This window comes from Muscardinus avellanarius, assembly GCF_963383645.1.
Source record: "Muscardinus avellanarius genome assembly, chromosome: 10".
NCBI classification, from domain to species: Eukaryota; Metazoa; Chordata; class Mammalia; order Rodentia; family Gliridae; genus Muscardinus; species Muscardinus avellanarius.
The window spans coordinates 11,981,018-12,008,373 of NC_137796.1; the positions used below are offsets into that span (position 1 = coordinate 11,981,018).

The following is a 27,356-nucleotide window of genomic DNA, read 5'->3' on the forward strand; positions in this document are numbered from 1 at the left end:
CCCAGGCAGGAGGCGAGCTGCCCCTGACGCGCGTTTGTACCTGCGCCGATTTCTGGTTTGGAAAAACACGGCTTGGGGAGGTGCTCAAGGCAAGAGCGAGTGCAAGGCGGAGGCCTCAAGCTGCACCTGTTCATGAACGCCCACGGCGGTGCAACCCGTAATACCAGTGGTGGAGACTGCCCCAGCGTCCTCCGGCCGACAGAGAGCTAAGCGGAACCAGGTGTGCCGTCCAATGGAAGGCACGAGGGAACCCACGGCGCTACGGCGTGGGCAAGGCCTGGACATACGACACTGCGTCGGGAAGCCAGACGCGGACGCCACCCACTGTACAGACTACTGGTCCCACACGTCCAGACAAGAAAGTAGGTCAGGTCTATGGGGAAGGGGAAATAGGGCTTGAGCACATAAGGGCAAGGGGATTTCTTTCTTCTCCTCTTTTAAAAAGTGACATACGGAACTGACGTGTCGTGTGGAACTGTGGTAGTTTGCCCCTGATCAAGAGGTTGGGTTCAGTCTGATTTTAAACATGGCAACCTGCAGTGTGGTGGTGCACGCTTGTAATCCCAGTACTTAGGAAGCGGAGATGGGAGGACCACAGGTTTGAGGCCAGCCTCAGCAATTTAGTAAGCCCTCTATAACTTAGTGAGACCCTGTTTCCAAATACAGAATAAAGTGGGGCTGGAGATGTAGCTCAGAGATGGGATGCCCCTGGGTTCAATCCGCAGTACCACAAAAAACAAAACATAACAACCAGGAGCCTATGAGCTCATGGTTTTAAAGCATTTGATATGTATGTATGTGTGTATGTATGTACATATGTATATAGGTATGTTTGTTTGTTCTGGGTTGAGCCCAGAGGCATTTTACCTCTAAGCTATGTCCCAACTTCCCCCCCTTTTTTTTTGCAGTGTCAGGGGATGGAACCCAGGGGCATTCTACCTCCAAGCCACACCCCAGCCCTATTTTTTAGTCTATTTATTTATTTATTTATTGGTGGTACTGGGGGTTGAATCCAGGGGCTTTCTACCTCTGGGCTATACTCCCAGACTTATTTTTTATGCTTTATTTGGAAACAGGGTCTCACTAAGTTGCTGAGAGCCTCACTAATAAATAGTCTTTTAATTTTTGAAACAGGGTCTTGCTGAGTTGTGAAGGGCCTCACTAAGTAGCTGAGGCTGTATTCGAACTGCAATCTTCCAGTCTCCGCCTCCCGAATGCTGGGATTACAAGCATGCGTCACCACAGCCTGCCCCTCCCCAACCCTTTTAAAGAAATTTTGTTTGTTTGTTTTTGCAGTACTGGGGATTGAACTCAGGAGCATTCCATCTCTGAGCTACACCCAGACCTATTTTATTCTTTATTTTGAAACAGGGTCTCACTAAGTTGCTGAAAGCCTCACTAAGTAGCTGAGGCTGGCTATGAACCTGTGCGATCCTCCTGTCTCAGCCTCCCAACTACAGAGATTACAAGTGTGCACCAACACACCCTGCTAACATGTACTACTTATATACTTAAAAACTCCAAGTCAGGCATGGTGGTGCACGCTTGTAATCCCAGCATTTGGGATGCTAAGACAGGAGGATCGTGGCTTGCAGACAGCCTCAGCTACTTGGTGAGGCCATTTGCAATTCAGTTAGACCCTATTTCAAAATAAAGAATAAAAATATAAACAGGGCTGGGGATATAGCTTGGAGGTAGTATGGCCCTGGGTTCTATCTCCAATACCTCAAAAAAAGAAAAAATCAAAACAAAACAAAAAAAACAACCAATAAAAAATGTATTATACCTGGGTGTGGTGGCGCACACTTGTAATCCCAGCATTCGAGAGGCTGAGACTGGAGGATCATGGTTCACGGACAGCCTCAGCTACTTAGTGAGGTCCTTTGCAACTCAGTGAGACCCTGTTTCAAAAAAAAAAGAATAAAATATAGGGCTGGGGATGTAGCTCAGAGGTAGAATGCCCCTGAGTTCTCTATCCAGTACCGCCAAAAAAAAAAAAAAAAAAAAAAAAAAAGAAATGTACTGGACTATCATTTTACTCTGTAATTGCTAATTATTTTTTTTTTGCGGTGTTAGGGATTGAACAGGGGACAGTTTACCTCTGGGCTATACTTCCAGCCCTATTTTACTTTTTATTTTGAAATAGGGTCTAAGTCGCAGAGGGCCTAAGTAGCTAGGCTGGCCGTGAACCTGCAATCCTCCTGTCTCAGCCTCCCAAGTACTGGGATTATGGGTGTGTGCCACTACGCCCAGCTTAATATTTTTGAGAATAAGATATTGGAGAAAAAAGCCCTCAGTGGAGATGGGAGGAAAGAAAGCCTTGCTCTCGGAGGGCGGAACTGTCCTGCAGACGTTCTTGGCCATCTCTTCTCCACTGGCAGCTCACCTGACGTGGCGTCTGGGCCCCAGCCCCGGGCGCCCCTTGGGTGGCTCCTTGGAGCACAGCAAACATCACTGCAAAAGCAGATCCCCGGCACTTATTCCCTCTACTTGGACAGCTCAGCTTTGAGCCCAGGGGCAGGGTGACCTCTGCGTCCCACACAGCCTCCCGCACCTGGTTCTGCATCTGCTCAGGAGGGGCCTGTGGCCCTCGGAGGTGACAGACCCAGGGGCAGCGAGACAGGCATGGGGAGACAGCTCAGGGGCTTTCTTCTTCAGCAGGCGGGGCTCGGTTCTCTCCCCATACCGCACGTCGTCACTAGGGAAGGGGCTGAGGGTGCAAAGGTGGCATTTTCTCGTCCTTTCGTGGAAGGCCCGGGTCTTAGCCTGAGGCCTGAGCTCCTGCAGCTCTGCCACCGCCGTCCTGGCCTGCTGGGTTGGCAGCACGGGGGAAGAGGCGCATGGTGCAGCTGCCCTGCCAGGCTGGCACGTGGCAGGGAGCACATTTCACTGGGACGGAGGCTGCCAAAGGCCACCTGGAGGTTCCTGGGGGCGGCAGGAGTGAGAGGCTTGGAATCTGACTGCACGGGGAAGCCAGCTGTGCCCACACCTAGGCCGGTGCCCGGGGAGCAGCATTCTTCCCTGGCAGAAGGCAGGAGCAGCAGAGACCTGCGAGGGGCCTGCGTGGGCTGAGCAAGGCTTCCTGTCCCAATCCCTGGGGCTCTGGGAATCTGCAGCCCCCAGACGTCCCTGGGATCGCAGCAGGGACTAGAAATGGCTGGAGCAGAAGCCTGGCTTTCAGCTGGTTCCTGTAGACGTCCACATTCACCCAGCAGCGGCTGTATCCCAGCCGTAGCTGAGGTGGCACTGTGGATGGCCTGGGTGTCAAGCCCTTGGCTGCCCAGGCCCCTGGAGGAGGCGGGGGCCCAACAGAGGCCAGGATCAGAACACGGGCACAAAGCTGAGCTTCCTGCCTGTGGCTTCTGAGGTTTCCTACTGCCTCTCAAGCCCCTTCCTGATACTATGTAAGAAGTCAACGGATGTCTACTGGGGAGTTTGGCCGGGGGTGGTGCTAGACGGTGCCAGTGCCCATCCCTCCAACCAGACCAGGGAGCCAACCCAGAATGGCAGGCAAAGCTCTCTGGGCCCACACGGGAGGTGTGATGGCTCTGCCTGGGCTGTGGGGGTGACACTCCCTGCCCAGGTCAGGGTGCGCAGCTCTTGTCTGTCAAGGGAGGAGGAGAAGGGGCAGGGGAAGAAGGAAGAGGAGAGGGAGGGAGAGGAGGAGGGAGAGGGCCGGGCCACCCTGCAGGGAGCTCTGGCATGGCATTTCCCAAGGAACCTCAGAGCAGCTGGTGACCCGGGCGCTGGGGTAGAGAGCCCAAAACGCATTTCCACTGACCGGCTGGGCTGGGAGGGAAGGTGACAGCGTCAGCAGCTGAGAGGAGTGTGCGTTTCCGCTCTGCCTTGTCCCAGGTGGCAGTGGGCAGAGATGTGGGACCCAGAGGAGGGGCCCTAGCACATGGTCAAGGGCAGAGCGGCCGACCAGTCGGCCAGGGGACAGGCCAGGGCAGCAATGCTCCCTCCTGGGGAATCTGGGGTGCTCTACTCTCCAGGCAAAGGGGAGATCTTGAGCAGAGAATCTGTGCTATCAGCAGTGCCCCATCCCGACACGCCAGGACTGTGAGGTGCAATCCAACGTTTTGGCAAGTCAGGCTGCACGGGGGATGAGAGGGGAGAGCCGTCTACAGCGCCGGCCTGGGTGCCTCCCTGCCTGCAGCGCCCCACGCAGTCTTCCCTAGCCACTGGTTCCTATCCTCCCCACCAGCACCAGCAGGTGACTCGGCCTTTCCCCAGTAGGAGGGGCATCCGGGCAGAATCCTCCACAGATGTCAGACTCCAGCCCGCATCTAGCAATAGCTCTTGCCCCGGGCAGGGCCAGGCCAACTGGCCCCCCGCCAGGACCAGGCTTCCCCAGGCCAGGCGCTTCCATCCCAATCATGGGAGAGAGCAGAGGATACCTCAAAAACAAGCACCTGTTCACCCAGGCCTGCCGGCTCGGACCGAATGTAGCAGGAGGCTTTCTGCTTTTTTGTTGGTGGTACTGGGAATTGAACACAGGAGCATTCTATCTCTAAGCTACACCTCCTAATTATTATTATTATTATTCTCCTCCTTCTTCCTCCTCTTCTTCCTCCTCTTCTTCCTCTCCTTCCTCTTCCCTCTTTCTCTTCCTCCTTTTCCTCCTCTTCCTTCTCTCTCTCTCTCTGTCTCTTTTTGTGGTATGGGGGATGGAACCCAGGGGCATTCTACCTCTGAGCTACACCCCCAGCCCTATTTTTTATTTTGAAACAGCGTCTCACTGAATTACAAAGGGCCTCACTAGTAGCTGAGGCTGTCCTCAAACCGTGAACCTCCCGTCTCAGCCTTCCAAAATGCTGGGATTAGAAGCATGTGCCACCATGCCCAGCTTATTTTTAATTCTTTATTTGGAAACAGGGTCTCACTAGGTAGCTGAGGCTGGCCATGAACCTGTCTCAGCCCCCCAAGTACTGGGATTACAAGTGTGTGCCACCACGCCCAGTATGCTTTCTGTTTTTAAGGGAGCCAAGTTACTTCTCCTTTGAAGAAAGCTCATGCAAGGGTTAGCATTTCCAGAGCCCTGAAGCACTGAATAGAGGAGGGGGCAGACATTCTGAGCCAAGAAAATGGTCCCGGGCCTGCTCTCCAGAAAACAGCTGGGGAAAGGGTCCCCCCCCAAAGCAGTGTGCTGGCCACCATGCTCTCCTTGCTGCTGCAGACCAGCCCCACGCGAAGTCCCAGTGCTGGAGAGCCCGGCTGCTCCTGGAATAGTGCCCCTAAGCTTTCGGTTGGCCCCATGATTTTTTTTTTCCCTCCAGAACCAGGGATGGAACCCAGGGGCATTCTACCTCCAAGCTACACCCCCAGCACTATTTTTTTGTCATTTTATTTTTGAAACAGGGTCTCACTGAGTTGCGAAGGGCCTTGCTAAGTAGCCGAGGCTGTCCGCAAACCGCGATCCTCCCGTCTCCTCCTCCGGAATGCTGGGATTACAAGTGTGCCCACCATGCCCAGCCCCAGCCCTATTTTTTATTCTTTATTTTGAAACAGGGTCTCACTGAACTGTAAAGAGCCTCACTAAGTAGTAGCTGAGGCTGTCTTTGAAATGTGATCCTCCTCCTGTCTCAGCCTCCCGAATGCCAGGGTCATAAGCGTGTGCCACCCCGCCCGGCTTGGCCCCGTGATATTGACTTTACTTTGTTCAGGGTAGAAATCAGATCCCCATCTCAGGACTCATTCTGCGACTCAAGCAAGCTGATGGTCAAAATGTGTGTGCGTGCTTTTCAAACCAGTTCCCCTAGTCTCAGAAACACAGAGATGCTGGAAGGGAGAGGAATTAAAAAGCTTGCTGAAGCTACCTTTCTCACCCTGCACCCTCGCCACCTCCCGTCCTCCTGCACAGCCGCCTGCCTCCCAGGAAGAAGTCCTGGGCTCAGGGCTCTCCCTGGAAGACTCAGGACAGGGGCTGCAGCCGGTGCTCGGGGGCTGTGCCTGCCCTGCTCGGCAGCAGGGCCCCTGTTAGTGCCAAGCCTCCCCAGCAGGTGCCTGCCCTGGCAGTGCCAGGTAATGGGCTCCACTTTTCTCTTGAGCACTGGTTGAACCAGTTAAACTAGTCTGGCCTTTCCTGAGACCAAAAGAAAAAAAGAAAGAAAAAAAAAACCTGGCCAGCCGTCATAATAAGAAAAATACTACTTTCCATCTGCCTCATTTAGGAGGCTTCTACTTTTTTTCTTTGGTGGTTAACTAAATTTCATCTTGCATAACCATCATGGATTTTCTGGAGATTTCTCTAATTGGTGCCAGCAACCACGGCAGGCGCGCGTGTGGTGCGTAGCTGCGAAGTCTTCAAGGGCAGTGGCCAGACGCTCCAGTGACTCTCGGTGAGAAGGAGAACTTCCCCACCACCTAAGAGCCTCGCCTTGTCCCTCTGCGGAAAGATTCCAAGCGCTCGGATCTCAGAGGCTCTTTAAGTCGCCTTGCATTTTCTTTTTAGTAGAAAAGTTAACATGAAGCAGGCGAGACTGGGATGATGAGAAATTGTGGGTAGAAGCTGTTACTTGGCAAAAACCACAAAAAAACCCCAGATCTCCTGCCTCAGAAGCTTGAGCCTATGGCCCCGAAGGGCTCACACTCCATCGGGGCTACATCAGGCTCTGGGTGTGCCAGGGTGTCGCACACAGAGCCAGGTGGCCAGCGCGGTCCTCTTGCCTGGACGGCTGACCATCTTCTGAAGATAATGATGGAACGTGAGACGCTCACGCCATCAAAGCCCCCTCTCACATTGCCTGGGCGCACAGCGGGGCCGGCGTCAATTCTGAAGCACCCTCATCGCTTTTTTTTTTTTTTTTTTTTTGGTGGTACTGGGGTTTCTGGAAGCCCTTCTTTCTACCTCTGGGCTACACTCCCAGACCTATTTTTTTTTTATATTTTTATTTGGAAACAGGGTCTCTTAAGCCAGTGCAGCTGACTTCGAACCTGTGCGTCCTCCTGTCTCCGCCTCCCAAGCGCGGGGATTACAAGCGTGCGCCACCACGCCCGGCTGGCACCCTCATCACTTTAAGATGATTTCTCTCACGTAGGCATCTGGCCTCTTTGCCTCTGGTGGCAAAGGACTGGTGGTTGATGTTAACTAATTTATTGGTACTGGAGGTTGAGCCCGGAGGCATTCTACCTCTGAGCTACAACCCCAGCCCTATTTTAATTTTGAGACAGGGTCTCGCTAAGTTGCTGAGGGACCTTGCTATGTTGCGGAGCCTGGCCTCAAGCCTGCAATACTCTTGTCTCAGGCTCCCAAGTACTAGGAATAGAGGTGTGTGCCATGACGACTGGCTGTTGTTATTTTAAATACATGGCCAAGCCAGGCATAGTGGTGCACGCTTGTAATCCCAGCATTCGGGAGGCCGAGACCCGAGGATCTCGGTTCGCGGACAGCCTCAGCTACTTAGTGAGGCCCTCTGCAACTCAGTGAGACCTGGTTTCAAAATAAAGAATAAAAAATAGTGCAGGGGGTGTAGCTTGGAGGTCGAATGCCCCTGAGCTCCATTCCCAGACCTGCCAAAAAATAAAAATTAAAATTAAAAAGGCCTTTTTAAGTTGCCCGGGCTGGCCTCGAACTCAAGACCCTCCTGACTCAGCCTTCTCTGAGCTGCTGGGATTCTAGGTGTGTGCCACTGTACCCGGCAAGACAGCACTGTGTTTAAACACTCTGGTCTGCACATGGACACACATCCTGAAGAGGCGGCTTCTCCAGTACAGGACAGGAGGAGGGAGGAGCAGAATGAAAATGGACAGCTATGCTCGGCCAGCAGACCTGCCCTCCTCTAAGGGACCCTCCCCGGGCCGCTGGAGGCAGATGGACCCAAGCGCCGACATGAAGGGTGGCCTGGGGACACTGGAGGGTGTGGGGCAATTCTCTGGGAGGGAGCTCCTCACCGCGCCTGTTCCCTGCACGCGTGTGAGATCACTCCCAACTCAGGGTGGCCCCGAGAGCACTGTCCTCCACAGCTGCTCTGGCCAGGCTCTCCCAGGCCGAGCCCCCTCTGAGGCGCCTTTGTGTTCTTATGACAGCAAAGAAGCTCTCACAGAGCAGAGAGCTCTCACGGGACAAAAAGGTCTTCAGGAGGTCTCGCAGAAGTGAATACAGCATTTGAGGCCTCGGCTGGGGAGACACGGGAGAAGCCACGCCCTCCTGTCCCAGGCGGAGATGGCCAACGGGGACGGCCAACGGGGACAAAGCTGAGCCTGAGCGCGGGCCACCTGGGGCGCACATGACGGGTGGCTGCACTAAGTCCTTGGGGCTTCTGGACACCAGACGGGGTATAAAAGAAAAGGAAACCCCAGAGGCAGAGACAGGACCATGGCCTGCCCGGTGGCTGGTCCTCCAACCTGAACAAAGGTTATCAGACTATACACAGTCGAGACAAGTAGGTAATGCTGCGGTCCACAACTGGAATCTTAGCCACGCGGGTAAATAAAAGAGACAAAAATATGGGCTGAAAATCCCTACTCAGAAAATCCGAAACCTTGCTGGACGTGGGGGCGCACGCCTGTAATCCCAGGATCTGGGAGGCTGAGACAGGAGGATTACAGGTTTGTGGCCAGCCTCAGCAACTTAGTGAGGCCCTCTGCAAACTGGTGAGACCCTATTTCAAAGTAAAAAAGAAAAGCTGGTCATGGTGGCACATGCCTGTAATCCTAGTACTTGGGAGGCTGAGACAGGAGGATTACAGGTTCAAGAACAACCTCAACAACTCAGCAAGACCTTGTTTCAAAATAAAAAAAATAAAAAGGGGCTGAGGGTATAGCTTGGAGGTAGACTGCCCCTGGGTTCAATCCCTAGTACCAAAGAAAACAAATAATAAAATAGGATGGGGTGTGTGTGTAGCTCTGAGGTAGAATCCTCCTGGGTTTATTCCCACGATCCCCGCCACATCTGAAACCTTCTTTTTTTGGGTGTGGAGATGCTAGGGGCTAAACTCAGGGTCTTTTGCATGCTAGGCAAGTGCTTGACCACTGAGGTAAGCCCGTGGCCCCCGAGTGGTTACAGGACACTCAGAGAGTTTCACATTTTGGATTTTAGATTTTTGGATTAGAGATGTACAAATGATAATCTATGCAAATGTCCCAAATATAAAAACTCTGAAACCTGAAATACTTCTGATCCCAAGCAATTCAGATAAGGGTTTCCCAACCTGCTGTAGGATTTGTTTTTAGGAGAACCAAGGAGATCAACTTCATCAGGTTTATTTCCCAAGATGTGTGGGAAGGACACATCTGGTATGGAAAAACAAAACAAAACAAAACATCCACAGGAAATGTCACTGTCAAGATGGGGCAGGGGATAAACATGTCCTCAGACTTTAAGATCTGAGAACATGGGATTATCATCTCCATCTTATGGACCAGAAAACTGAGGCTTTACTAAGCTCGGCAATTTCTCCGAGATTCCAGCCAGTGAGCGGTGGTGGATCGGAACTGATCGGCTGGACTCCAAATGCTCACCCAGGCACACCAGGCAGACCGACACTTGTTTGTTCCCAGAGATGTCGTGTTAGGTGACTCCTCCCCCTCCCTGCTGTATTTGCAGGAGGCGTGGTGGAGTGAGCACGACTGCCCTGGTCTGGCAAGCTCCCTGCCCCAGGGAGGCACAGGGCTTAATCAGGTGCTTCCCTAAGTTGCACAGTAAGGAGGGGCGACCAAGCTTCCCAGTACCCTGCTGGTACCACCAGGCTTCCTTTCCCCAGGGAGGGAAGACACACCTGCGGGGCCCCTCTGCCGGCTCTTAGAGCGAGCCTGGCTGTCCTGGGGGACTGCCGCGGTCATCAGGTGTACCAACAGGCAAAAGAAGAGCTATGCCTCCCAGTGAGAGTCCGTAGAACAAGGAGGGCAGAGGACTATCCGGGCAGGGCTGCCCGAGCGCTCAGGGGTAAGGCCCTCCCCTGGGCCGCCTTTCTTGGCCCACTCCTTCGCTACCAACTTGCACTCAGGGGTCCCTGAAGGAACGAGTTCCTCACCACCACGCAGGCACTGCTGCCCAGAAGGTGGGGTAAGACCCCACGGAGCACCCTTCAATCAGAAGCTCCCGGGTTCCCCACACTGAGGTCAAGGCTGTGGAGGCAGGCCCAGCTCTTACCATTATAGGAGAGGCGAGGTTTGCTCAGACACATTATAAAGTGCATTTCCATCTCATCGGAAGCCACGGACTTGGAGCAAATGGGGCACTTGAAACCTGAAAGAGAGAACAGAATGAAAAGTCTCTCCAAACCCACAGCGAGTGAACACACGCCCCCAAAACAACAGGTGTGCAAGAGCGTCAACGGTATGCAAGAGCGTCAACGGTGTGCAAGAGCGTCAACGGTGTGCAAGAGTGTCAACGCGGGCAATGACTGGCCGGGCAGATCCTGGACCCACCCCTCCCCCGAGTCATGGAGCTCGGACCTTTCTGCCACAATCTCTGGCCTGCTGGAGGAGGTCCCTCAGTAATGTTTAACAGAGGTCGCCGATGCCCCATTTGAGCTTAATTTTCTTTGAGACCCTTTCTCATGGGGGAGCAGGGACAACAGGGGAGGGCAGAAGCCAATCAGGACCACAGAATAATAAAGAATGCCATGTTTCTCCATTTCAAACCCCATGGCTGCTTCACTCGGGGAGGAGCCACTAGGGCCACCCCTCACCCCGCTCCGTTGCCTCCTTGCCCAGGCGCACCCTCATCCCTCACCCAGAGCACCCTTCGCCCCCCTTGTGGCTGAGGGAGCTGCCATCTGAGAAGTGTGCCAGCAGCACGCGGCCCTCCAGTGCCCCCAGTTCCCCCAAGTGCCGCAGCTACTTCCTGGTGCCTGCTGGGTAACACGGGCTTCCCAGTCTGCGGTATGGACCACTTGTAGACTCACAGGGTTCCATCAGTGTTTCTTGGGGGACTGGAGAATCCTGGCCGGGAATCTTCTGAGTTGGACTTCATTAAACAAACCCAACTCCTTGATCTATTTTAAAATTAATATTTATTTATTTATTTGTTTATTTATTTCTGTGGTAGTGAGGATTAAACCCAGGGGCATTCTACCTCCTACTATACCCCTAGTCCTATTTTTAAATTTTATTTATTTTTATTTATTATTACTCTGTGTGTGTGTGTGTGTGTGTGTGTGTGTGTGTGTGTGTGTGTTACTGAGGGTGGAACCCAGGGGCTTTCTACTCCCAGACCTATTTTATATTTTATTTAGAAATAGGGTCTCAGTAAGTTGCCGAGAGCCTCACTAAGTAGCTGAGACTGGCTTCAAACTTGCGCGATCCTCCTTTCTCAGCCTCCCAAGTGCAGGGATTAGAAGTGTGCGCCACCACGTCTGGCTAAATTCTTTTATTTTGAAACAGGGTCTCACTAAGTTACTGAGAGCCTCACTCAGTAGCTGAGGCTGGCTTTGAACCTGTGAGATCCTCCTGTCTCAGACGCCAGGCTCTTGAAGTGCCTTTCAAATGAGTCCATTACTTTCTGTGTGAATTTTACTAAAAAGATTCACTACCTTTGAAAAATTATGGCTCTACCTGAATCAACTTATACATAACACAGTTTCTCTCTTCGGAGATGGTGATTCCTACCTACCCCATCCGGACTTCCTAATATGGCATATCTAACTACTGCTGGGAAGATTTCTCTCTTCTGTTAATTTTTAGTCATAATTTTCAGCCATGGTTTTATTTGATGCTGGTAACAACCACTTGTGACATTTCTTACCAAGCAGATAAAGGGAGCGCACTCAGCAGTCGCAGGACAGGGAATATACTCTCACCTCTCCCAGCGCCTTTCACATAGCTGCCCCCTACTCCACATGGGAGTCGTGACTGGGGTGGGGTGGCATGGGGGGCCCCGAGGCAGGGAGCAAGCCAGCACAAGCATTCGCCTAAAGAATCCAGATCCTCTGCTTTTCAGTGATGATGCTTTAAACTATAGGACCAAACAGGAAGCTCTGGGCCTGAATGACTATGGGCAAGGTGGAGACTCCACTCCACGGACAGCCCCGCCTCCAGCCCCAAACACTTTCCCCAGAGATTTTCAGTAGCTCAGCATCTCAGCTAAACTGTCTTGGAGATGGTACCAAGCCAGGCACTCTGGACAAGCTTTGAGAAGGGGATGTATTTGTGTCTGACCTCTGCCTGGTTACAAAGCCAGAAGACGGAAAAGAAAGTGGGGGTGAGGAGGGCAGCACTCCATTACTAGTTTTCTAGGTTGACTGAACCTAAAATGCACCAGACAGATTATTTTATAACCCAGTTTAAAAATGCGCAGATCCAGCCCCGCCCCCCACAAATGGAGAGAACTTGGGTTGCATGGACTGAAGATGTCATTCATTCATTCATTCATTCATTATTTTTGTGTGTGTATATGGCATTGGGGATTGCACCCAGGGCCATTCTACCTCTGAGCTACACCTCCGGCCCTATCTATCTATCTATCTATCTATCTATTTATTTATTTTTGTGGTTCTGGGATGGAACTCAGGGGCATTCTACCTCTGAGATACACCCCCAGCCCCACTTTTTTTATTCTTTATTTTGAAACAGGGTCTCACTGAGTTGCAAAGGGCCTTACTATGGCAAACCACAATCCTCCTGTTTCAGCCTCTCAAATGCTGGGATTACAAGCGTGCGCCACCATGCCCGGCTGGAGATTTGCATTTTAGCCAGAGCAGGGTCAGTGCCCCTGGGTACTTCTGCTGGCGAGCACAGCGGAGTTACATGGAGAAGGAATACGGGCAGCGTCTTAGCAAACGCTCTGCCCAAACCTTCCATACTGTCCCCGCATTTCTCCCGAAGCACCTAGGGTTCCGGAGAATCCCATGCCCTGAAACAATGCCTTGGTTTTCTTTCTGGAACTGCAGAGGTCTGCTTTCCATTTGGCACCGAGCCTACAGCACTAGTTGTTAAGAGGCTGAGTTTGCAAATTACCTTTTAAGTGGAAAATAAAGGACATAAGGGAAAAGGGACAGAAAAGTACAGAACTAAGGAGAGAAACACTAACGTCTCCACCTTCTTTCCTGCAAAGACGGAGTCCACTATCTATCGCCCCCATCTTTTCTCCTGTCCAGTCTCAATTCAGCACCAGTGGCCCAAGTACTGATATTTAAGAGCTATCTGAAGGTTAGAATATCGAGGAAATTTGGATTCCATTTTGGAAAGAAGTCAGTACCAAATAAAAATCAACCCTATAGACAAGGATAAGCCGAAGGCCCGCGAAGCCGTGCAGGCACCGTGACTTTGCCACGGTTCCCTGGTGGCTTTGGAAGCGCAGGGGCAGAGCGGACCCGAGGGGCTTCGTTCCTCCAGAGGAAGCACAGGTAGGCTCTCCAGGACTCTTCCTGCTGCTCTGGAGAGCAGACTCTTTCTCCCACACACCTGGCCAGGACCAGCAGCCAGGGCTCACCGGCCTCCTGGTGCCTAGTGCACCCGCCACGTTTCCCACTGACATGAGCGGGGTGTTGGCTGGCTCGGGCTGGCCGGCCAAGGTGACACTGGTTCACCCGAGGCCGCGGCCTCCTGCCTTCAGACTGAGACGGACTCGGGCACTTAGTGGTGCCTCGTCCTTTCCTGCCAGTGTCTCAAAATGAGGGGGAGCGCATGATGGCACGCCACGGGGAGTGTCTGCGGTGGCCCCATTCCGGGCCGGTGCTCTACCACGCATGTGCGGCCAAGGGAGCGGATCAGGAGTGGCCAGGACGGCGCGTCTAATGGAGACCTAATTTCTTCCTCTCCTTGTCGGATCAGTCCACTCTTTCTACAGCCGGAAGAGCAGGGGAGAGTCTGACCTGCCAGATTGCAGCTGCTTCCTCTTAAAAAGCGCCTTGCTTCAGCGGGGGCTCCTTTTCCACTCAGCTGCCTCCAAATGCCAGGGCTCCCAAGCAAAAAGGCCTGTCCCCGTCCCCGGTGACTCCCTCAGCCCCAGGCCAAAGGGAACCATGCACAGTGCCAGGGCAAGCCCGCCAGCAGGTGCACCCGCCATGGCCCCCAAAGTGCTCATGTACGCTGATACGCATCTTCCTGGGTCAGGTCAACCCGGCCTCAGATACCACCCAGGTCTTCCCATCAGACCGATGTGCGGCGGAAGAAGGACCGGGCGACCGGTGCAGAACTTGCCCCAACCCATGACAGCGCGAACCCTGCAGTGTGAGCTGGAGCTTTTGAGCTCTGGGGACTGCTACACTTTTCATTTCCCTAAACCGCAAGCTTCTCCTTTAAGACCTGGTTTCCGGGCAGACCCATGTGCTGGCTGCATGTTGCTCCAGTTTCCCTCCCTCCCCGTGCTGATGCGCTATTTTAACGGCTGCCCCAGTTCTGCCTGTCTCTGGGATCACCTACAGGTAGAGGAATCAAAAGAAGCAACCAGCATAAATGAAGATGTCCGCCCAGGCGGGGCCTCCTGTCTGGTGAAGAGGAGCCACGCAGCCTCGGCCTGGGCTCCAAGAGCGGCCCCGCTCCGTCCACACCCGGGTCCAGTTGACTCTTTTTCTGCCACAGTCTTGTGGGGCCTCCTGCCAATAAGATGGGACTTGACCAAATGAATTTATTAAATGGGAATTTTTATTTAAAAAAATTTTTGGTACTAGAAATGAAACCCGGGGCATTCTACCTCTGAGCTACAGCCCCCAGCCCTATTTTATTTTTTATTTGGAAACAGTGTCTCACTAAGCTGCCGAGGGCCTAAGTTGCCGGGGCTGACCTTGAACCTGCAGCCTTCCCTTCTCAGCTTCCCAAGTACTGGGATTTACAAGCGTGCGCCGCCACGCCTGGCTCGAATGGGATCCACTGCAAATAGAAGACGGAGGGGCTAACACAGGGTGACTTTATTTTTCTATCCTGTAGGTATTACATTCCTCGCTCACAAAGACACAGACACATTCTCTCTCTTAAGTAACTAAAAAAAAAAAATCAATGCAGGATTAATCAATCGCCCAGATGTGAGTCAATGTCTTCTGGAGAACGTTCTGGACTGAGGACAGGCCCAGGCATTCCAGGCCTTTCAACACCTCTCTTCTGGACTCGGCTCCTACAGCTCTGTTTAGGGTCGGGGGCTCACCTGTTACTCCAGGAGCCATAAGCAGACCTCAGAGGAGAGCCACACTAACGTGTGTGTGTGTGTGTGTGTGTGGTGATGGCTAATATTACATGCCTGGGTGATGGGGTGCCTAGCTATTACTCCTGAGTGTCTGTAGGGATGTTCCAGATGAGTTTAGCACTGTGACTGGAGGATGGGACACAGCAGGTTGCCCCCTGCCTTTAGTGGGCAGTCTAACCAGTGTGCTGAAGGCCTGTCTGGAATGTAAGCGGGGAGCGAGGCCGTGCTCTCTCTGCTGGCCGCTTGGGCCTCGCGCCGGGACGCCGGTCTGGTCTTGCTCCTCTGCCATCGGGCCTTGGACTCTGACCTGGGAACACTCCACTGTCTTTCCTGGTCTCCAGTTTGCAGACAACAGACTGGGATTCTGAGCCAACTCCTTAAAATGAATCTCTTCACATGCACAGAAGTTCTGTTTCTTTGGAGAACCCTAATATATCCGTCTATTAAAACGAGAAACAATAAAGTTTAAAAGATAACACCAAATGTTGGTGAGGCGGCAGAACCACCAGAACTCTCGCATGCCGAGGGAGCCCACAGTGACAGCCGTTTTAGGAAAAGGTCATGTAGTTTTTTTTCTTTTTCTTTTTTTTCTCTTGGTACTGGGGATTGAACCCAGGAACATTCTACCTCTGAGCTACACTCCGGCTCATTTTTATTTTTTAATTTTGAAACAGGATCTTGCTAAGTTGCTGAGGCTGGCCTCGAAGCTGTGATCCTCCTGCCTCAGACTTCCAAATACCAGGCTTACAGGCATGCACCACCGCACCAGGCAGGTCACGGAGTTTCTTTATACAACAAATACATACCTAGCTGTGACCCGAGCAATCTATCATTTATGTATTCACTTCCCCCCAGATCAAAACACGTGTCTATAAGTAGAAATTCACAAGAACGCATACCACACCTTTATTCACAAGCAAAAACTGGCAACAGCCCAACTGTCCATTAACGGGATGGATATGGAAACCGGGACATTTATGAAATACAAGGAAAAACTACTCAGCAACAAAAGGCAACAATGACTCAACGCCAAAGAGCGCACAGTAAGATTCCAGTGTAAGAAGCTCTAGAGTGGGCAACGCCAGTCGGTGATCGGCGCCGCGGCTGTCTCTACGGGGCAGGCGTGGGGCCAGCTTGACCGAGAAGGTGATAGGTTACACACATACACGCACTTGCCAAAATTCACCAGATACACACTTTGGACTTGAGAGTTCATTGTTTGCAAATTTTACTTCAACCAGAAAAAGAAAAGCCTGTAAATAAATACTGAACTGTAGTTAGGACATACCTCCAAAGGCTCTTAGAGGGAAGTGTGCCGATGGCTGCATTACAGTGAACTGCATTAACCGGGTGTGGGGCACACGCTACGCTACTTGTCATCCCAGCACTGGGGAGGCCGAGACAGGAGGATCACGATTTGCGACCAGCCTCAGCTACTTTGTGAGGCCCTTCGCAGCTCAGTGAGACCCTGTTTCAAAATAAAGAATAAAAAATAGGGATAGGGTACGGCTCGGAGGTAGAATGCCCCTGGGCTCCACCCCCAGTACTGCAAAAGAAATAAAAAACAAAAACAAAAACAAAAAACTGCGTCCCAAAATGAGACACTCGGATTAAACTTCTTCCAACTTCTTAGTATACTTGCAATTTTCATGACGGAACACTGGTCAAAGGGCCAGGCAGCAGCTGTGCTGTGAAGAGGAAGCGGGAGAGGCGTGTGCGCTGGCTAGCTGAGACCGGGCGGTGAGCAAAGGCCTCTGAGGGGCGACGGGTGGGCAGGGGCCTGGGTGCAGTGGGGACAGTGAGGGCAGCGTCCAGGATCCGTGAGTGTGGGCGGGGGCCGGGCGCAGCGAGCGCTCGCATCCACTAAGCACTTTTCCTTCACTCTCACGGCCAACCGGATGCCTTCCCTGGGTTCGGGGTTTGGCATCCTTTTCTCCTTAGTGGTCTCTAGATGAAATTCCATCATCATCTTGCTTCTCAGTACCGCAAATAAGAAATCTGTGATTCTGCCCCCCTTTGTAAATAATTTGTTCCTTTGATCTGAGAGCTTGAAAGACTTTTCTCTGTATCTCAAGCATTCAGAAATGTTACCAGGGTAGGCTCAGGCGAGTCTTTTCTCACCAGCTTTACCTTTCAATATACAGACTCTTCCTTTTTTGAGAAGTTTTCTTCCATGTGGTTCATCATTTCCCCTGGCGGTGAGTCCTAAGTGTTAGTCGCTGATTTTTTCTATCTCTTCTTCTTCCAGGTATCCTGTAAGCCTGTTCCCTCTGAAGTTACGGGTGGGCTTGGGATCTGCCTCAGCCAATGAGATGTGTGTAGCTGTAAGGAGCACACACCCAAGCAGACTCCAAGAGCCTGTGCATGGCTTACCAAGCGACACGGCGTGCTGCAGCGGTCGGCAAAAAGTGTCAAAGAGACAAAGCCTCTGTCGGCATGGGCCCCAGAGTAATCGTGGGCAGAGGCCCCGTCTTGCCCTGAACTGCATGCTACAGCACTGGGAAAATAATGTTCTGGGCTTCCGGGGCTGCTTGTTACTGCAGCAGAAGCTCGTCATCACCTCCCCTGACTGGTACACCCTTCCTCTGCCTGTGTCAAGTATTTCTTCCTGCATCGCTTCTCCTGGTATTTTCTCTGGAGCTTTCCAATTCCCTTGGGCCCTGCCTGCCTGCCTGTCCCTCTGCTTGGCTCAGAGAAAAAAATGGGTGGCGGCACTGAGAGTCAAGGAGATGGGGCGTATGCTCGAGCCACTATCTTCCCAGGTTCCTATCTGCTTGGGTATTCATATTCTGTTCTTTAAATATACACGAATCAATAATCATCTACAGACTTATTTTTGATTCTGTATTCCATATTGATAATCTAACATACTGTGCTTAGTCATTTTCTTCTGCTGGGTGTTAGGATTCCCAATTTTTGTCTACTACAAAGATTCTCTCAGGAATGATCTCTATTCTTTACTCTAAGCATACTCTATAACACCCCCGACATATTTCTGCTGTTTCTGGATTCTGTGCTGACTGGTCTGGAGGCAAAAGAATCAGACCAGTAGTCAGTAAAAATCAAAAATCAAAAATCAGACTTTGCCAGGCACTGGCCAGGTGGCCTTGGACAAGCTGCTTGGTAATGTCCACACAGCGCTTTGCCCACTGTTCAGAACTACTTTAAGCCCAACCAAAGATGGAAGCATGCATGTTCCACGTTGGGTACGGCCACGTGAAATGTGGATGCCCCTCTTCCTGGCTCCACCCAGCCCTGCTCCAATACCCTGAGGCTTGCTAATAAGCCTGCCTATCCAGGGAAATTCACAAGTTCTTCATGCAAAGAATGAAAAATGAGCTGTACCTACATAATATATTTTGTGGACTCTAAGTGCCACTACTTATAAGAGGCACCGTTATGAACTAGAAAGGCTGCCGATGACAATTTACCATGTGACTGTGCGGCACGTCCTGGTTTCAGAGTTGTTAAGTGTGGGCTGGGGATGTGGTTCAGTGGTAAAGCACTTGCCTCGCGCACGCGTCCCTGGGTTGGATGCGCAGCTCCGCAAAAAGAAAATAAAATTGTGGAATTGTAAAACTGCGAGATGTACAGGCCTCAGAAGCAATGAATATATGAAAAACACATATTTGAACAAACACACGGCCTCAATCATTGACACGGCAGAGTTATTCCTATTCGCTTGCTGCAAAGCCAAACAGGCCCAGGGAAGACACCTACAGCTGAAAGTGAGGGGAGCCCACGAGGTGGGCCTGGGGGTCAAACGCACGCGCCGCAGCCACGGCCAAGCCGCCACGGCAGCGCTCCAGCCCGGGAAGAGCAGGAAAGGCGTCTGCCAGCAGCGTGCGCGCCGTCCACGGGGCCTCTTCCTTTTGACCTTCTAACCCATTTCTTCTAGAGAGGGGAAGAGCTGCTGAGAAGGAAAGAACTGGGGAGGGGCCGGGGCAGGACGGTCTGCCGGAGCCTGAGCAGGTGGAAGAGGAAAACCTCCCCGAGAGCGTGAGCAAGGAAGAGGAGTTTTGATTCCTGACTCCTTGTCACCTGTCGATCATGCTGGAGGGGCATCCAGTTTTGACACAAAAAGTGTGGATGTAAAAGTCCCCCGGCGAGCATCTGGCTTGGATTTTGGACCGTCTTGTTTAAAGGAAGGAGCTTCTGTTCAAAGAGAAAGACTGTTCAGCATCCACAGGCTCACGTCAGAATTCCTTCTAGTTCTTAGACATTAGAGGTAAAGTTACCTAAGAGCTGGGCAGCGGGGTAGACGCGGCTGGCCAGGAACCGCTTGATATTTAGCTGAATGTCATGTTCTTCTCTCAACGGGCTGCCTCAGCTCCATTTTGATCCCCGACACACCACACACCTATGGCCCCGAGACCGGACGATCCCAACCACTGCTGTTGTGGACCTTCTGGTGTTTGGGCAGTGCCAAAGAACACTTAGGATTGAGCTGAATTCCTAAATCCCCTGGTAAATTTCTCACTAAGTCAGCAGCACACAGCAGGGCCAAGGACCACCTCTCTTCAAAAAGCAAAAGGCAAAAAAAGAGAGAAAGAGATTAATAAGAACTGGTCACTAAGCCAAAGAGACAATGGCCAGACTCGGGACTGGTGGGCTTGTTTCTATGTTACAAGAGAAGGGAGCTTCTTCCGGCTCAAGGGGGGCCCTGGGGCAGGGATCCCGCCAGGCAGGTGGGGCCTCGCCCTAGCAGCTGCCCTCAGCAGACCTTCCCGGAGAGCCAGGGCTGGCCTTGGAACCGCCCTGTAGCAGCCTCTCTTCTCCACTGGATGAAGACTGCTTTCCACTCCTAAGGCTTTACTGATGTGGGTTAAAAAAGGAAAAATCCCCACTCAACCTTCAATTAGCTTTCCTTTTTGAGTGAGAGAGAGCTGGGGGAAGGAAAAGGATAAAGAAAGAAAATCTATACAGGACTAACAGTTTAGTTCTGAATTCCTAAAGGCACCGTCCACCACACTGGCTGACTGCAATTTTTTCACTGACAAGAAGGAGAATGCCTGAACACACTCCTGGATCGTACAGAGCACAGTATCTGACTCACCAGCAGGGGCACGATACTCGCACCTAAATGACTACACCTATGAAACAGAACCATCTGCCTTGTCCTGCGTAGCTTCCACCTATTAACACCCACAGCGCCGGCCTTCCCGTCACTGGAGGGCCACTAGAAGGCTCTTCACGGCTACCGCTGTCATCCCAGGTTGCAGGACACACGCGGCTGTATTCATTTCATAAAAGCCATCGGCCCAGCTTGGGCCCTGGCGCACAGCAACGCTGCGGGCTGACTTCTTGCTAGGACCCCGGCCTGGCCCCCTCTCATCCAAGCACCTCGGCTCAGCCGTATCCCCGAGGAGAAGGAGCTCAGAGGACGCAGTCCTGTGGGCCGCAACTGTGTTTTGATGGCATCTGAAGAGGAAGAAGCTAAAGGAGTGGGACGGAGCTGTTCTGAGAGCGCAGCAGCAGGGCAGCTGCCAGCCTTTCAAAGGGAACGGACTAGCGGGGATGAGAGGGCCTTTGCGCTTCAGCCTCGTGTGTCTGACACCCCCGGCTACGATGACCACTGAGGAAGACGGAAAGACCCCAGAGAGCCGTGAAGGGCCAAAAGGAATTTCCTACAGAGATTCCCTAGACACGAAGCACAAATGAGAAGGACCGTGAACTCTAAGGTTCCTAAAGTAGCGCGTGACCGCTACCCACGCGGGTGTGCCGCTGTAATGGTTTTCCTTTCCTCGGCTTCAGGTGACTTGAATCTGGTACCCAAGAATGTGAGGGGAGCAGGTGGCAGCAAGGATGGTGGAGGAGGAGGTTCCAGCACACCTCATGAATCTTTAGTAAGGATAAGAGATCCAAGGTTAAGAAAGTCAGGGATCTCCTAAAGATAACAAGTAATCTGGCTGAAAAGCAAAAGATCTGTGATGCAATGAAACATGAGAGACAAGCACAGGCTGGTGGACAGACGACTGCCCCAGTAAGCAGTCGCTGTATTAGAAGGTATACGTAAATGTTTATGAGACAAGAGGAAAAGTCCTTCGCGGTGACATTTCACCTTGAGAACTATCTTAACGTTGATTTCAGCATCTTCTCAATTGAGGTCAGCACAGCAACTTTCCAGAATATTGGCATTAAGAACAGAAACATTGACAAATGCTATGTATTGAAATACAGAAGAAGAATAAAGAAAGAAGCAGCCAGACGGGGGGAAAAAATAAACCCACAGAGCCGGGCTCAGAACTCAAGCGTCCAAGTGCTGCCTCTTCTGTTCACAAGAATGGCGGCCAGTGGCAAGCCACTCTGCCTCCTCAGCTCCCACTTTGTCCCCTGTAACACAGGAATAGTTTTATCAACCTATCCATGAACTGAGAGCATATGTGTATGTAGCAGTACTCAGGTGCTGTGGCAGAATGACAGCCCTTCAAAGATGTCCATATCCTAACCCACAGGACCCGAGTATGACCTTATGTGGACAAAAGGACTATGCAGACATCATAAATTAAGGATCTTAAAATGGGAGAGTTATCCATTTTGGCCCAATGGAGTCGTCCAGGGTCTTACAAGGGAAGGAAGGAGGCAGGAGAGTCAGAGATCTGACTGTGGGAGCAGTCAGAGAGGGAGATTTGAAGGTGTCACATGCTGGTTTAAAAAATGGGGAAGAGGCCAGGAGCCGAGGAACGTAGGCGGCCTCTGGAAGCTGGAAAGGCAGAGAATGGATTTCCCGCAGAGCCTCTAGAAGCAATGCCAACACCCGCTTTCAGCCTAAGAAGACCATTTTACTTTTTGCTTGCAGAGAGACTATGAGTTTGAGGTCAGCCTGGGCAACTTAGTGAGACGGTCTCAAAGTATTTAAAAAGGGATAGGGATAGAGCTTAATGGTAGAGGTCCTGCCTGGTGGTTCAATCCTCAGGACAGAAAGAAAGGGAGGGAGGGAAGGAAGGAGGAGAGAAATGTGTGATAAGGTGATTACTTACAGAAGCAACAGGACACTAATAAAAAGTGGTACAGGAGACATGGTTATCCTTCCAAAGCACCACATTTAAAAGGAGAGTAGGTGTGGTTCCCTGGCTCTGCTAACATTTTGGCAGTATTGTGTCTTACAGTTTGGGCCACAGAATTAGACAGACTGGCTTACAAACAATTTTATTTTCCACAGTCCTGAAGGCTGGGGAGCCCAAGACCAAGATGCTGGCAGATGTGGCATCTACTAAGAGCCCTCTTCCTAGCTGAAGGCAGCCACATTCTTGCTGTCTCCTCACCTGGTGGAGGGCCCTTGTGCCTCTAAGGGCAAGCCCAGCACGGGAATTCTATCCTCACAATTTTTAGCCCATCACCTCCCAAAAAGTCCTGCCTTCAAATACCATCACACTAGGGATCAGGGCTTGGGCACAATGAGTCAAAGAGCAGGGCACCAGCACTCAGCCCGCAGCACACGGCATGTCTTCTTGGGGCATCACTGAAAAAGTAGCTGCTGGCCACATTCAGATAGGAAAAGCAAAAAGTCAGCCCGTCTGCCCGTTCATGTTTGCTCTAGCTATAAGTGGTAAGTAAGTATGGCAAAATGTTTACTTTCTATACTTAATAAACTGCTAACCCATCAGGGAAGAGAGCAATGGCCACAGAGCTCTCACCCTTCCTGATTTTCACCACCTTTGGTGGCCTCCTAGTGACTGTCTAATGTAGCTCTCCGCCTGGACACCCCTGGGATGGACTCGCGACCGATCACCCTCCGGCAGCCATGTGCCAAGTTCTCATTTGAGATGCGTTCTCAGGAATTATCCACAGATCCAGGTTGTCAAAAGGGTCTGGGTTTATAAACCCACTGAATGATTGATGAGCGTGTGTGTCCCCCAGTCGCATAGAGACACGCGGAGATCCATAGTAAATATATTATGGATATCTTTATTCGTGGGAGATCGGCCTCCAGCCCCCCGCGTGGGGGGGTGCTGGCGGCGGGGGAGAGCGTGCGTCCCTCCTTCTCGGGCTCCTCTCTGAACTCTGCACTCTCTTCTTCCGGGCCCGGGAGGCCTGGTTCCCTCCCGGAATCACAGAGCTCCACCTCCTAGCTTCCGGCCCTGCCCCCTGCGGGCTCAAACCTTACACCCACAAGTTTAGAACCATTTGTATACCACGAGAAAGGTTACAAAGAGAAGATTAAAGCATATTATAACAGATATATTGGGAATGGTCCAAGCACCTGTGATTTACTTGATGGAATTCCTGGGGAAGAAGAAAACGGAACGAGGCCCCCAGGGCTCTGCGCTTCATGCTCAGGGTCACTCAGCAGTCGCTAAAGCGTGTAAGGGGGCTGTTTACAGTGAGTCCCACTGAACACGTTTCCCCTGAGTCTGCATATGTGCACTATTCCCCCTTGATCCCACCTACACCTCAGAACTCCATTCACAATAAGCGCCTGGGAAGAGCTGTCTGCTACAGCCGTCTACACCTCCTCTCCTTCCAGGCCCTCCTGACCCTATTCCAATCCCCCAAACCTTCCTTACCACAGTTGCCAATGACTCCACATGACAGCACCCTAAAATCAATTCTCAAACACCCAGCAGCATGCGCAAGCCGACCCTCCCCCGCCTGCCCACCCCAGGCGGCTGCACCTGTCTCTGAGGCCCTCTCTCACACCTGCTCAGACACCACGTCTAACAGCCCGCCCGTGAACTCTGTTAGCCTGTCGGCACGCACCGCCGCTGCCCCCACCGCCTGTCGCCCCCATTACAGTACAAGCTCCTTGAAGGCAGAGTCTTCTTCTTTTATGGCTGTATCCTCAGAGCCTGGCATAGGAGAGGCTCTTGGAAATATCTGCTGATGAATGAATATCACACTTTGGGGGAACTGTGTGGAAAAGACCCAGTTGTATAACGGGAAAGAGATAACTAGCCAATGGTGTGTCCGCCTGCGGCGTCCGTTCCCGGAAGAAGCTGCTCTCACCACTCAGTTCCAGCAACTGCCGAGCCACGGCGAGGGTTAAGCAGGATGGGGAAGTCCGTGTGTGACTCGGCGGCGCGGTTAGGCACCCGCTGTGGTCAGGGCGCTTCCTGCAGCCACCGCTCTGATGGGGGCGCAGATGCTCACCACGTGAGCGTGCACACAGGCTCTGCTGCACCTGCTGCGGGCTGGGGTGTGCAGTGGCCACGAGGGGGTCGCTTTTGGTTGTCACCTGGGCAGGCCTTGACGGCACTAGGGGGAAAAAGGGCGCTCTGTCCTCTTGCTGAACCAGCGCGGGTTGGGCTGGACTCACCTGCAGTTTCTCATCCCTCCTACCCAGGGCAGGTGGGGCTCTGCGTCGGCTCCCACCACACCCCGCTGGAAAGCACCAGGCACTGGACACGCGCCAGCACCGGGTGACCGGGGCTTCCCACCTCACACCGGGGCTGGCAAGGGATCCGGCAGCCATTTCCTGGAGAGTGGGGATTTCTGAATGCTCCAGCAGTCACACAAATTTCCTTTTTCAAATCCATTTTTAAGCTGTTACATGGGTGATAAATGCAAAGAACACAGGTTCAAGGCCAGCCGCAGGAACTTAATGAGACTCTCAGAAACCTAGGGAGACCCTGTTTCTAAATAAAAAACAAAAAAGGCTCAGAAATCTGGTATTGCTTGGAGGTAGAGTGCCTGAGTTCAGTCTCCAGTCTCAAAATAAATAAACAGGGCTGGGGCATAGCCTGGAGGTAGAAGGTCCTAGGGTTCAATCCCCAGTAAACAAAACAAAATAAAACAAAAACAACCCTTTTTATCATGGAAATTTTAGAACAATAAAGAACGATTACAACAGCTCTGGGGTACTCATCAAGGAACTCCAACCCCGGGCAGCCCAGGGTCAGCTGTCTTACTTTTCCCTGGGGCGTCCATTTCTTGGTTTGCCAGGACAATCCCCGCTTAAGCTTCTTGTCCTGGTATGATTAATAGCTCCTCCTTCAGACTCAGCTGAGCCTGAGCTTGAGGCTGAATGACACGGTCATCTCATTTGCAAGCCACCCACTCTCCCTGCACCAGCCCGAAGCAAATTCCAGGAATGATATATATGTCCACCCATAAATATTTCATGGTATGGTAGCAAAGATTTAAAGACAAGTCAACGAACCCTCTAAACACCAACTTATGGAACACCGTGTTCTTTCCTCCGAATACTTGTGCTACGGGTTTTCATGTCTTAAAAGCAGGAAGTAAAGGGTTGGGCAGACTGGAATGGCTATGTGCTGGCCTGTGGACCCTGCACACCACCTGTGGCCTGGAGGCGTGAATCCAGTTTACAGACAGGGCTGGCTCACACGCAGGGAAGCCAAATGTGCCTTGTGCCAACCTGACTCCACGATATCACCAGCCGCCACCCCCACTGCGTGCAGACAGGGTCTTCAAACAGCCATGGACCCACCACAGCAGAGCAGACTTCAGTGTTTGCGGCTCATTTTATACATGGATTCAGAAAGAACAGCGTGAGTTTGAACACCTCAAAGTGACTGAACTCAAATCTCAAACCAACCTACAATGAAATAAAATCCCAACCTTTATCTCTGCTCTCTGGATGTTATCACTAAAAAAAATTCCAGGACCAGGCCGAAAGCTGGGGCATTTGATGCAACCTTCCTGACACAAGCAAGCAGGGAGAAATGAGAGGCTTTCAGGTCTTCTGGGTTCTCAGAAGAGAGAATTCTAGAGAGTTCACAGGTCTTTGATCCAGCGGCCCCACTTCTGGGTTACTTCCCAGAGAAAGCCTGGCACCCGTCAATCAGAAGGCAGCAGATGATGCTTGCCACAGCATCACGTCAGGGAGCCTGGGAGCATCCAGGGAGGGGCCTGTGCCCCCAAGATACACCCTGTGGAACTGTACGGCGGCCCCTCCATGCCCACCAGCAGTGGGCACAAGCAACGGACTACATGGACACACGGGAAGGACTTCAAAACACTACTGAGTGAAAAAACAGAAGAATCGATAGCACCTTGATACCTCCTTGAGTTAAAATAGGAGTAAAGGTGCCGCATCTTAATTTTGAGGGGCCCACATTCTCCCTTAAATAAGTAATTTCTATTTCCCTAACTAAATCTTGTATGTCTCTGAAAAGAACTAGGTAAAGACGAACTAAAATCCTAAATAAACAAAACCAAAAATCCAATGTATGCATACAAAGCGATAATTCAAAGTACACCACAGCCATGTTCCCAATCCCATGCGCACTCCGAGAACGCCGCCTCCCTCATCGGTACCCACAGAGCACAGGAGGAACGACTTGAGAGGCGAGGGGGTACAAAGACCCACGTGCTGCCTGCCTCTCTGGACCTTGGGAATGAGCCACCATGCTGTGTGGAAGGCCACATGGAGAGGCCACCATCAGCACACAGGTGGACAGCCCTTGCTGAGGTCTCAGTTGAGGGCCAGACACGGAGGGAATGAGCCATACACTCCCAGACCTATTTTATACTTTATTTGGAAACAGGGTCTCACTAAGTTGCTGAGAGCCTCATTAAGTAGCTGAGGCAGGCTTCGAACCTATGCGATCCTCCTGTCTCAGCCTCCCAAGTACTGGGATTCCACCCCCAGTACCATAAAAAAAAAAAAAAAGAAAAGAAAAGAAAAAAGATACCAATGAGCCAGGTGTGGTGGCGCACACTTGCAAACCCAGCATTCGGGAGGCTGAGACAGGAGGATCATGGTCTGAGGACAGCCTCAGCTACTTAGGCCCTCTGCAACTCAGTGAGACCCTGTTTCAAAAGAACACAAAATAGGGCTGGGGGTGTAGCTCAGGGGTAGAATGCCCCTGGGTTCCATCCTCAGTACTGAAAAAAAAAAAAAAAAAGATACCAATGCCCAGTGTCCAGTTTTCAGCCGAGGCCCCGCACACAAAAGCAGAGACAAGCTCTTCCTGCCATGTCCTATGCGAATAAACACCTGAGCCGCCGGATCCATGAACACAAGAAACAGTTGTACCCTGTTCAGTTTGGGGGCATTTTGTTATGCAGCCTCAGGAGAAGAACAAATGGATAGAGTCTAATCGTGTAATGGAAGCTATTATAAGTACGGCTAATGAAAGGTCTACAGTGCTACGTACAATACGGACGGCTCTCACCAGCAATGCTGAATGCAGGGGGCAGACCTACAATTACATACTATTTGATTCTATCTACTTAAAGGACAAAATTAGGTCAGGCAACCTACGCCGTTACGGGGCAGAAAAGCATTCACCCGCTTCTAAGGCAATGGACTGACTGCAGAAGGACACTGGGTGGGGGGTGCCCAAAATAAGGGTTATAGAGAGGTGTTCGGTTTGTGAAAATTCAT

At 51.8% G+C, this 27,356-nt stretch overlaps 1 protein-coding gene across 2 annotated transcripts in view; it reads right to left on the reverse strand.

Annotated features, from left to right (window-relative positions):
- Window positions 1–27,356, reverse strand: part of ZNRF1 (zinc and ring finger 1) — a gene marked incomplete at both ends in the record, with an annotated part of 101,706 nt that overhangs the window by 2,302 nt on the left and 72,048 nt on the right. Inside the window, one exon of one of the 2 annotated variants that reach the window (XM_080702923.1) lies at window positions 10,094–10,189. The exons of the other annotated variant lie outside the window; for it this stretch is intronic. Coding sequence (XP_080559049.1) covers window positions 10,094–10,189 — 96 coding nt within the window. The remainder of the gene's footprint in view (window positions 1–10,093; window positions 10,190–27,356) is intronic. 2 annotated transcript variants of the gene reach the window in all.